The 12,623-nt window shown below is 43.1% G+C and overlaps 1 protein-coding gene across 1 annotated transcript in view; it reads right to left on the reverse strand.

Annotated features, from left to right (window-relative positions):
* pde1a (phosphodiesterase 1A, calmodulin-dependent) overlaps positions 1–12,623 on the reverse strand; it is a 440,733-nt gene that overhangs the window by 79,594 nt on the left and 348,516 nt on the right. The window contains exons 5-6 of the mRNA XM_078228519.1: positions 1,755–1,821; positions 13–129 (exon numbers count right to left, since the gene is read on the reverse strand). Coding sequence (XP_078084645.1) covers positions 13–129; positions 1,755–1,821 — 184 coding nt within the window. The remainder of the gene's footprint in view (positions 1–12; positions 130–1,754; positions 1,822–12,623) is intronic.

Here is a 12,623-nt window from a genome sequence, read left to right on the forward strand (position 1 = left end):
AAGTTTCCTGACCCTGAAGCGATTGATAAGGTCATATCGAGTGAATAACTCGTGCACCATGAACTTCAAAGCATGTTCTCCACTGGCATCATTAAGGGCGAATACATTAAAAGACCACTTATCAACATCCTGTGTAAAGAAAAGAGATATCAAATTTAGGTTGGGATGTTGTCAGAAGCATGCCATTCCCGACATCGTAACTAGAACTGTTCGCCTCTTTTACTCAATTCCCACACAATTATAATTAACGTTCTAAATGCTGGCAGAGTGCTTGGGGAGCACATGGGATTTAACAATGAGGGAATCTTTCAGTGGTGAAACTCACCATCAATTGACAATGCTGAAGATATGGGTGAGCTATAAAAGTCCCTCCTGAAGGCTTTGCATCATGGCTAAAACTTTCTTGCCCAACTCCATTGTCTTAACTTGAGAGACTTAAGAGCAGAAAGGAGGCATGGGTGTTTTTCAAAATTAAATTCCACTTGTAAATATTTGGCATTACATTGTTTTCACTTTAGCATGCATGTACCATCACTATTTGTTGACACCAGCTTAGTCAGAGAGCTCAATGTAATGGTGTGATGTTGATTACAAGAGAATTAGGGACATTTCCCTTATAGTGGAAGCAACAATGTTGTGTGTTTTTGTTCACTCTTTATTGAATGTCCATGTTAGCCTCCAGTGTTACTCGCCACTCTGTGGTACATAACTAAACTTGCAGGCTCAGCTGCTCCTCTCTTCCATGCACGGTGGCATAGTGGTTAGCACTGCTGTCTCATAGCGCCAGGGACCCGAGTTCAATTTCCAGCTTGGGTCACTGTCTGTGTGGAGTCTGCACATTCCCCCCCGTGTCTGCGTGGGTTTCCTCCAGATGCCCTGGTTTCCTCCCACACTCCAAAGATGTGGGGGTTAGGTGGATTGGTCATAATAAATTGTCCCTTAGTGTGCCCAAACAGGCGCTAGAATGTGGCAACTAGGGAATTTTCACAATAACTTCATTGCAGTGTTAATGTAAGCCTACTTGTGACACTAATAAATAATCTTTAAACTTTAAAACTTTGTAAAGGAGATCATCTGAGATCACTCTCAATGAGGATCATTGAAATGTTGTAGGTGAACTCAAAGCCCTGTGAGGAGTCTGTCAGGTAACACCCTGAGATGGACACACATGTGGACAGTACTGACACTGCCCTTTAAGCCCCTCATTTTCTTCCTTTTCCTGACTGTCCCCCCAGTACTCTTAAGATGCCAGACTTCACTCCCCCTGCACCTGAACCCACCTTCTTTCCTTCTCTGGATCCCTCTTCAGCTCCTCCATGCCGCAAGTTGCCATTCTCCTGCTTCCTTCCCTTGTGCCATAGAGCTAAACAAGCAAAGCCGCTGATCTTAATCCCAACTGCAGAATGCTGACTGGAGAATGTTATCTTTAAATAATCATGAGCTGGGTGCTACAAGATTCTGACTTTATCCCAAGGGTAGGATTTTAATTTAAAAAGTGTTTCACATTAATGCGTATTCATGGAATGCAAATACATTACAAGTATGAACCTGCCACAAGCCAGTGTAATACTTGACATGCCACTGACTTAATTCTGCATCCCAACGCTTCGGGGATGCAAGAGTTTTCACCCTGCCTAATTACATCATGTTTTTCTTTCTTGTGGGCTCCATAAAATCTTCCCCCCTTCCCCCACATAGTATTTTACTCAATCTTTGCATTTTCAGATTTTTTCAAAAATTGTTGTGTTACACACCTTTAAAGCAGATATCACTGCTGATGGGTAAGTCAGTCCAATCATGTTTGATGTTCTTCGGTACATCCTTGAAATTAAAATAATAAAAAGTATATATTTGACAACAGATTTCAGTGACATGACTTTGAATTATCCCCACTTAGCTTTCTACATGAGACCATTTATTCCTGTGGTTAAAAGGAACTCTGATGGTCATTTTCTTTTAACTATTTGTGCTGCATTTACCTTTGTAAATTTTGTATCCAATACATTAAAAAGCTGCACATTTAAGACAATAAAATATTTTTACTCTCTGGTTTTCTCAAGATGATGGCAAATTTTACAAGGTTGGCATAGTGTGGACAATATCACTGGTGAGCAAACTAGTGACTCAAGAACTATCTAATTTTCCAACTAGTGTCTTGGTGGCATAATGTGATCTTGCACTACTTGCATGTATGGCTTAACTTAAGAAATAAAATCCTTTTTTTTAAAGTTGCGGCACCAAGCCTTTGGTGAGGATCCATCCAGAGTATTAGTTTCACATGTAAAAATTGGATGGTTTAGAATCTTGTCTGTAACAGGATTCTAAAATGCAGAAAAGTTTAGAATTATCTTGGTCAATTAGACAACTCCTCTCCCCACCCCAACCTTACAGTGTAAATCTCATCCTATTTTCTATGCCTTTAGCTCTGACGAAGGGTCATCCAGATTCAAAACGTTGGCCCTATTCTCTCTCCAGAGATGCTGCCAGACCTGCTGAGATTTTCCAGCATTTTCTGTTTTTGTTAAAGGTTCCATCAATCGCCTTTATTTTAGTTTAGAATTTTTGTTGGCTTTCATGTATTCTCCTTAATTTTTTGTTGCATTTTACTAAGTACTTTAATTGCATTATTTTTTGCCTGACCTAAGCTTTTCTTCCTTGGTGCAGACTTTGTGGTCGCAGTGACAGCAGTAGAGACTAGCAGCATTCACGGTCATTACTCCTCTGAAATTGACAGCAGCTCCTGCACAGAGCAGTTAAATGCAGAAATCCAGAAGTTGCTATCAATAGTTAAGTGCTTCCCCACAGAGTAAGTGTTATGGTTACCCAAATCTGCAATCAGTTGGAAATCACTGAACTAACAAAAACATGAGTTTACACTTAGTCTCAGTGTAGAAATTCTTAGAATAGTATACCTTTTTGAATTAAGTGTAATTTGATTCTGAATGATTTACTAAGTCCAGAACTACTGATAAACAGCCTCACTGGTCCTGAAAGAATAAGTTTTCTATTTTTTGAATATCATGTTTATTCGTTGTAATTCTTCAGATTTTTGATTTCATTTTCATTTTTGATTTTTTTAAAAGGTTTATGATATTTTAGCTTTGATTTTAGTCCTATGTGTATGTCCCAATCATTTATTTTCAGAGCTGTAAAATTTTTTTTTAAATGAGTGGAAGAATTCAGTACTCTTAACTTCCTGGTTAGCTGTCTAAGAGAATACTTCGATGCAATTGGCTGCTTACCCTGCTTGATGACATCACTGTTGTTGGCTGCCTGGATATCCCCTTGATAGGGCACCAGATTCAAACTGATATTTGAAAGATGAAAGCTACACACAGAGCTTGCCATATCTTTATGGACAGCTTTCTTCAAGATAATGGTGAGCAATGTTACTTCTCCACTGACTGCAAAATCCAGTCCATTATTTCTGGCTAATGTTGGCTTTGAGGACGAACTGAAGGTGGGTATTCTTCTTCTGGATTTCAAATGCGCTTGATCACTTATAACAGGAATCATTATTTGTGATCGTACTTGTGGGGGTGGGGCGAGGCAACAAATTCAATGGGCTGAATTTTTTTTTGGGAGGGCACATATTGCTTCCCCGTCTTTTGCAAGAGTTGGTCTGCAGCCAACAGACCATATAAGAAAGCCTGCCATAGAGCAATAGCGCATTGCTGGCGGGTATCATAACGTGAGAGGGCCAATGTAATTGGTTTGAAGCTCTAGCAATCCCAGCAGCACAAGAACTGAGTAGTGAAGACTGCAAAGAAGCCCACATAGAAATGTCTTCAACACTGGAGAGAGGTAAGCTGGCATTTCTGTACCGAATGGCATTTTCCAACCCAGGGATTGGGAAAGGAACGAGGGGGCTGATGTGTTTTGGAGGCTTGGCAGTGAGGAACAAAAGAGGCGTAATATCTTGGAAAGGGGTGCCCCTGATGCACAAAGGGCACCCCTTCCTCCCCCCACCCACTGAATGCTATGCCTCCCTTCCTTCCTGCCTTTCTAAAAGTTTAGTTCAAAAGCAGGCACCCCACTTCTGCACGCCTGCCCGTTTTATAGCATGGACAGTACGGGATACAGATCAGTTTGTCTTGGTAACAGTTTCAATTGCTGATAATTATTATTTTTGAAATGGTGAGTGGGTTGCTGAATACAGTGTATAATGGGGACCGGGTCGGTGGTGGGTAGGAAGGCAGTGGCCAAGCTATCTCTTGTAGTTTACTGCCAAAAACACATCCAGTTGAGGACCTTAAACACAATAACCTAGCCACACCTGTAAAAAGCTAGGAAGTACACCTGGTTACATGTGAGGAGCCATGACTTTGCTGCAGGAGCTTTTCAAGATGTGGAGATGCCGGCGTTGGACTGGGGTAAGCACAGTAAGAAGTCTCACAACACCAGGTTAAAGTCCAACAGGTTTATTTGGTAGCAAATACCATAAGTTTTTGGAGCGCAGCTCCTTCGTCAGATGGAGTGGATATCTGTTCTCAAACAGTGCAAACAGACACAGAAATCAAATTACAGAATACTGATTAGAATGCAAATCTCTACAGCCAGCCAGGTCTTAAATGTACAGACAATGTGGGTGGAGGGAGCATTCAACACAGGTTAAAGAGACGTGTATTGTCTCCAGACAGAACAGCTCGTGAAATTCTGCAAATCCAGGAGGCAAGCTCCACGCAACCTCAAACAGACCATTGTCCGCAGCAAACTACCCAGCCTTCAGGAGAACAGTGACCACGACACCACACAACCCTGCCACAGCAACCTCTGCAAGATGTGCCGGATCATCGACACGGATGCCATCATCCCACGTGAGAACACCATCTACCAGGTACACGGTACCTACTCTTGCAACTCGGCCAACGTTGTCTACCTGATACGCTGCAAGAAAGGATGTCCCGAGGCATGGTACATTGGGGAAACCATGCAGACGCTACGACAACGGATGAATGAACACCGCTCGACAATCACCAGGCAAGACTGTTCTCTTCCTGTGGGGGAGCACTTCAGCAGTCATGGGCATCCAGCCTTGGATCTTCAGGTAAGCGTTCTCCAAGGCGGCCTTCACGACACACGACAGCGCAGTGTCGCTGAGCAGAAACTGATAGCCAAGTTCCGCACACATGAAGACGGCCTAAACCGGGATGTTGGATTTATGTCACATTATCAGTAACCCCCACAGCTTGCCTCCTGGATTTGCAGAATTTCACGAGCTGTTCTGTCTGGAGACAATACACATCTTTTTAACCTGTGTTGAATGCTCCCTCCACCCACATTGTCTGTACATTTAAGACCTGGCTGGCTGTAGAGATTTGCATTCTAATCAGTATTCTGTAATTTGATTTCTGTGTCTGTTTGCACTGTTTGAGAACAGAGACCACACCATCTGACGAAGGAGCTGTGCTCCGAAAGCTTATGGTATTTGCTACCAAATAAACCTGTTGGACTTTAACCTGGTGTTGTGAGACTTCTTACGGAGCTTTTCAAGACAGGCTGACATAATGATCTCTTAATGTTCTACAAAATCACAAACAGCAAAGCAGCTTCTCAGTCAGAATTAATCTTTATTTATCTAGCATTGTGTATACATTTAGAATGAGTGTATTGAGTATAATCTCCCTGGCTTTATCCCCATTTATTTGCCTAACTAGACTTACGCAGTAATCCACTAAAGATAAGAGCATAAGAAGCAGCAGCACCAATGGGTCACAGGGCCCCTTGAACCTATTCTATTATAATCATCCCTAATCCTCAACCATGACTCCACTTTCCTGCCTGATCCCCATATTCCCCAGTTCTTCTAGAGTCTAAAAATATATTTATGTCAGCCTTAATGTGTTCAATGATTGAGCATCCACAGCCTTCTGGGAAAGGGAATTGTAAAGAATCACAATCCTCTGAGTAAAGAAATTTCTCCTCATCTCAATCCAAATGGCTGATCTCTAACCTGAGACTATGGCCCCTAGTTCTAGGCTCTCCAGCCTGGAGAAACAGTTTCTCATCTACTCTGTCAAGTCCTCACCAAAAGTTACATGTTGAAATACGTTTCTCATTCTTCTAAAATCCAGAAAGTATAGCCCCATTCTACTCACTCTCTTTTCTCACCCCAGGAATCAACCTTGTGAACTTGTGTTACAGCCCCTATAGCTTGCCTAGGTACAGAAACTAAAAGTGTACACAGTATTCAAGGTGCAGCCTCACTAAAGACCTATACAATTGCAGCAAGACTTTCTTACTCTGTACTCTTGCAATAAAGGTCAATGGAACATTTGCCTTAGCAATTGCTTGTTGTATCTGCACGTTAACATTCTATGTTTCTTCTTCAAGGATACTTATCACATGCAAATTGGCATATCATCAGGCAGATCGTGGATGCGGCTAAAGGACTTGTGCAGAAAAGAAAGGCTCCTTATCATGGGATCAGTTCTTGGACAGAAAGGAGCTGGAACTTGGGGATGGGCTCCAGCTGAACTAGATGGGACCTGTGTCCTGGCATAAAGAGTAAATAGAGAGGTAGCAAAGGCTTTAGACAGGTAAGGGGACAGGGATCTACAAGAAGCATCAGCAGCCACAGCCTAAGCGTAAACAGAACAGGGCCAGGAGAACATGAGAAAGAATAAAATAAGGGAGGACATTGATGGGGAAAGGATAAATAGAGTTATTGAATGAGAGTCTTAAAAGATGGTTAAAGTATAAAGTGCAAGAAAACCCAATTAAAATTGAGTTAAAACCTCTGTACAGCAATGCACACACTCACTGCAGTACAAGAGGGGAATTGGAGGCAATCATGTGTTGGAATGAACCCCTGATATATGGTCAGGATAACTAAGATATGACTACAGGAAAATCAGAATTGTGAATTAAACATTGAAAACAAAACTCTTAGGTAACTGGAATTTTTGATTAACTGGCGCCACCCACTCTGTGTGCATGCTAGATAATAAAGATTTTACTGCAGTTTAAATCCACATGATTATTATTCTAAGTATTTTTACTCATAACATATTTAGAAGAGATAAAGGGATGAAAAGGCGAGGGTGGGAAGCTGAGTGTATTTTGGATTAAATGATGGCAGCAGAGAAAAGGAGCGCAGGTATCTGCAAGGCAAAAATAGAATTCATACGGATAGAGATAAAAAAGGTAAAGGATTCTTCAGACTCATACATGTAGTCTATAGATCACCCAACAGTGGAAAGGAGATTGAGAAAGAAATACACAGACAATTTAGGGAATTGAGTAAAGAAAAATAGAAAAATAAAATTAGCAGAATACCTCTGCAATATTGACCATACTATAATATACTTTAACATGATGGTGATGGAGAAGGACATAAGCATGGTGACAACAAAGATAATAGGCTAGAGGAAAGCTCATTTTGAGGGACTGGAAATCGAACTTAGGAAAAGATGATCAACCATTTTGGCAAACAACAAGGTTGAACAACAATGGGAAAGATTTTAAATGTCTTCAACAGATTGCAGGGAAATATATCCCACTAAAGCCAAAGAAAAAAACTGAAGCACTGGTGAGAGTTCATGGATGAATGAATACATAAAAGGCTGGGTTTTGTGGCCCCACCCCTTTCACCAGCATATTTGCTCATTAGAAGCAGTGGGTGGCCGGCCTGCTGCCTTCCATGCTCGACCTGTCTCCACTTTATAAGAGGGCGGTCGAGGCATCTACCAGCTAGTACAGTTTTGACCCTATTGAGGCACTTAAGTGGAAAACTAATGGCCAGTTAAATGCCCACCACGCTATGGATAGCCTGGCAGTTTTTACTAGGTGAGCCAGTGTCAGGCAATGGTGGGGGGGGGGGGGGGGGGGTGGGGGTGGGGGGAGAAGGGACACCTTCCTCTGGGAGTTGCTCATTGGAGGCAATCTAGAAAAGATATCACAGAGAAATTATTGCACACATCCAAGAATTCATTGAAAAAGGTGTAGTGACAGAGAACTTGATGAATAGCTAAGGTATTTCCGACACTTCAGAAAGGGAACAGAACATGTCCAGGAAATTGTAGACCAGTTAGCTTAACATCAATGGTAGGAAAAATAATGGATTCTCTTCTAAAAGAGAAAATAGTAGAACATCTAAAAATGAAACATATAACAGTGAATACTCAGCATTCATTAAGTCAGAAGGAAAAGTCATGTCTTGACCAAATGTATTGAAATTTTTGATGAGGTAATAGAGAGAGTAGACAATAGTAATGCAGGAGATGTAATATATTTGGATTTTCAAAAGGCCTTTGATAAGATATCCCATAATAGGCTAATGAATAAAGTCAGAGAATGTGGAGTCAGAGTCAAGTGGTCGAATAGATTGTTAACTGGCTAGGAGACAGAAAGCAGAAAGTGGGGGGAAAGGACAGTTATTCAGAGTGGCAGAAGGTGGTGTCCCACAAGGATCAGTGCTGGGGATGTTGTTGATCACAAGTTTCATTAATAATTTGGACTTTCAAAATCAAAATACAATTTCTGAATTTGGGGATGTCACCAAATTGGGGGGTGCTGGGTGGGAGGGAGAGGGGAGAGTAATGAGGGATACTCAATACTGGGGAGGACTGCAATTAATTACAAGACATTAATAAATTGCAGAATAGACAAGTGAACTTCAACATAGATAAATGTGAGGTTGTGCATTTTGGTAGGAAAAGTAGGGAGATCACTTATTACTTGAAGGTCCAAGTATTAGTGGGTTAGAGGATTCAAATACATCAATCATTAGAAGTTACATCACAGGAGAGCAAGGCAATTTTATAAAAAAACAAACCAAGCACTAGACCCTGAATTTTCACATCGACGGAGAGGCTTTCTATCTTTGTGAAATGGCCTCGGCGGCCCGAATCTGCAAGTCCTGTCCCTGAGCCCGCAGTGGCCCACTCCCCCACCATTTTCAACAAGAGTGGAGGACCGGGGTGGCTTGATCCTTGGGCATCCTTGATTCATAGAGGCAGTTGCACATGTCAAAGTGCAGCTGCATTCAACCTGATCTGCTTTTGCAAGGGAGAGAGTGGGAAATATGAATTGCGCATCTTACAACTGGTAGGAAAAGATCTAAACTTACCAGAGTTCTTTGGAGCTTTCCTTCTGGAAAGGTAAGGTACCCTTTGGGAGAGGCCAAGTGCCTATTGGAAGTATTAAAAGTGGACATGAATGTGTTTAAAAAGTGGGTAAACTCAGTGGAACTGTCAAGCTCAAAATTGTCAAGGAGATGTGAAAGCGAGCTGACAAAAGAAGCTGTCAAAGGGAGATTTTGAGGTGTTGAGGGACTTAAACCACCTGCCCTTCAAATATTGGGAAAAAAGCTGTGTGCATTGCTAAAAAAAAAGTATTTATTTCTGTCTGCTGATATAAGCCTGAGCGTTACCATTGTAGAATTAGTGCTGCATGATTTATTTCACAACTTATCATTATCATAGTGGGGTGCCTGTCAGTTCACAGTTTGATTGACAGATCCAAGTCCCCATAATGTCTGAATGCTTGTTCTTCTGAGAGGTTAAGGGAAGTTAAGTGTATGAATGATTTTTCTTTCCCAATGAGAATGCTTTTCCAAGTGATTTCATCAACAGACATTTAGTACCATGATTTAATTTCAGCATGGATCCTGAGATCTGCCCATGGTGGATACTGCATGAGATGGGAAGGAGGGCATCAGAGCAAAAGGGAGGTAGGTTGTGGGGGGGGAGAATGTGCTGGATGGATGAGGCATGGAGCATGAGTTGGGAGGGAGTATGAAGGGTGAGTGCTGTAGAGCTGTTTTCTTTGCTGATTCTTTTTGTCACAGATGGGACAAAAGTGCTAGAGCACTGAGGTGGGCCTTTCACAAAGCTCTCCTCCACACCTGGCAATCCCTGTGGCTACTTCCAAACTCTTTCAAGGAGCAAGCGGACTCTTGAAATAAAAACCCGACGGTCCAGGCAAGTCAGGTTTGCAGAGCCAGCAATTCTCCCCCTCTGTACTCCCAATTAGGGAGCATGAATTCAAGCCCTCTAGTTATCACCCACTCTAAAATTTCAACTTGCACTCATGACAATTCAGATTTTGAGTCTCACCAATTATAGTGAGACAATTTTAAAAAGAAAAGCCAACTTAGGCGTTTACCACTCTGTATTGGTATTGGATTTTACAGCACCAGTGCCGGGGAGCATGATTTAGGTATTTAAAGATCTGCCTCCTCCCAGCAGTAATTTAAAAATACTTGAATGAAACCTTCAGGCTTATGACCCCTCAGATTTCTGCTGGTGATCAAATCTTGTGTCAATTCCACAGAGTTACTTTATTTCTGATATGGTAAAGCAGATAATTTAAATAGAGGTTATTTTTTCAGTCCATTTTAAGACTTGAATAAACATTTACTCCATCACCAATATTTAGACTTAAGATAAATACTTCCAAGATTTTACAGTGCATCACCACTTCGTCGACATGACATGTAATTTGTTCTGAGTAACGAAAAATAATGTTGAAATGTAAATATTTGAATAAATAGAAAAGACTGAAAATACACAGTCAGCCATTCAACATCCATAAAGAGGAAAGACAAATCAATATCTCAATACCAACAATTGATTTCATAAAATGGCTGGAATTCTCCAGCTGTTCACGCTTTGCTGCCGCTGTCAGCGAGAATGAAGAATTTGGTGTTCAGTCAAATCTCTGTCCATTGCAGTGGGATTGGAGAATCCAGCCCAGTGTCTTTTATGTTAAAAAAAACCCCATCCTGATTTGGGTACTGAAGCTTTGTGGTTTGCAGTTTTTTCATCTTTGTTGAAAATTATTCAATCCTTCCTGCACTGAAGGTAAGTGGTCATATCTGAATGGAACCCTTTTGCGAGCGCTGACCAGCTCTGGTCTTCCAAACTCGGCCCACCTCACAAGTGTTGCTCTTTGCCAGCAAATCCTAATCAAACCTTGATGCTAACAAAATTACATCAGAGGTCGACTTGAATGTATCTGTGATATGAACAGCTTGAAGATGTAGGCTGGGAACCTGGGTTTCAAACAATCAGAAGTCAACTTTGTTACTTACAGGAGTTCCATCTTCAATATGAAACCAAAAAAAGCCCAGCTCAAAGCAAAAAAAAAGGAACAGGATTGAATAGTATTTTTATGTTCTGTCACAGGATGTGAGCATGTCAATATGGAGATTTAGGCCATGATCCTCCCATCCCGAACCGCGTGCGCCGATTTGCAGGATTCGCCCATGCCCAGGGGCACCACCCTACTGTTGCCCAACCCCCTGGGGGGCCACGATTGCCCCCCTTCACCCCAACGGGGTCTCCCGCCAGTTTCCCAAAAGTGGGGAGCATCCAGGCAGTGCCACCCGATGCCCCCTGCACTGCCCAAGGGGCAAAGTGCCCATATCCAGGGAGCACCTTGGCATCAGGCAATGCCAAGGGGGTGGGGCTTAGGGGCATTGCCAAAGGGGTGGGACCTAGGGGCGGGACTTAGCGGCGATTGGTGGTGGAGGGTCCAGCTGCCACTCTGCCATTGGGATCGGTCGGGACTGGAGGGCCTCTGCTTGGGGGGGGGGGGGGGGGGGGGGGGGGACTCCCATTGGGGGGGGTCTGCTGGGGTGGGGGAGATCATCACTGCTGTTGGGGGGGGGGGAGATGCTGGAGATTGGGGCACTCCTGGATGGTGGGTTTAGGGCTGGCCCGGGAATGCTCATGGGGACCGTGATCAGACCGTGGGGGGGTGGGTGGGGGGGGGTGGAGGGGCAGCACTGTTGGGGTCCTGGGCTGGCCAGAGATCGAGCCGGCCAGCAAACCAGAAGCTGACAGATCGGGGCCACTGCGCATGTGCAGAGACCCGGAACTGTCAGACTCTGATATGAATAGGCCCCGCCTCCGAGCTTTTAATTATATTCATGATTGTGACCTCTGCATTGTACAGAGTGGGGAGATTCGAGTCTGAACTCCCACTGAAAAAACAATCGTGACTAACATCAGTTTTCCCGCGAATTCAGCGCTTAGAACTTTTGTAGGAGAATCGTCCCCTTATAGTCTGAACTCATCGGAGACAGAACGCTGGTGAGTGTAACAAACGATACTCTCTCTGACCTCTTACAAGCCAAAGAAAATCTAACACTGGACAAAGCAACCAGACAGCCCGCCTGAACTCTACATAGTACAATCTTAAGGGGAGTGAATAAAACGTCGGGCAGACATCAGGCCACAAAGACACAGGCACAATCGAAGTCGGGGAAAGCAATGCCCAAACCATCCAGCAGAGTGGCGTTGCCAACATTGTGAAGTTCTGTCACAGGAGAGATCAATATCCTGCAAGTACTGCCCAATGCATTTACTGTAACAGGGTGGGACACTATGGCAAACTGTGCAAGCCAAAGTGCCAGAAACATGCGGAAGGTCCAAAAGTAATTCACATTGTCGAGAACAAACATCCAGAGGACACAGTGCCATGCTTCTTGGTGAGGTCAAGGATTGTGGTTTCTCATTCTGGAATGCACACATCTTTGTCAAAGACCATCTAACACATTTTAACTGAGATTCACGTGCCAGGGTGACAGTCCTGTCAGACAAGGAACCATGGCTCAAAGGCCACGGCTTCGAACAACAGACAGTCCACTTTATGGGGCAGGAGGAAACTAACTTCCT

Source organism: Mustelus asterias, chromosome 14 (genome assembly GCF_964213995.1).
Source record: "Mustelus asterias chromosome 14, sMusAst1.hap1.1, whole genome shotgun sequence".
Classification (NCBI taxonomy): domain Eukaryota; kingdom Metazoa; phylum Chordata; class Chondrichthyes; order Carcharhiniformes; family Triakidae; genus Mustelus; species Mustelus asterias.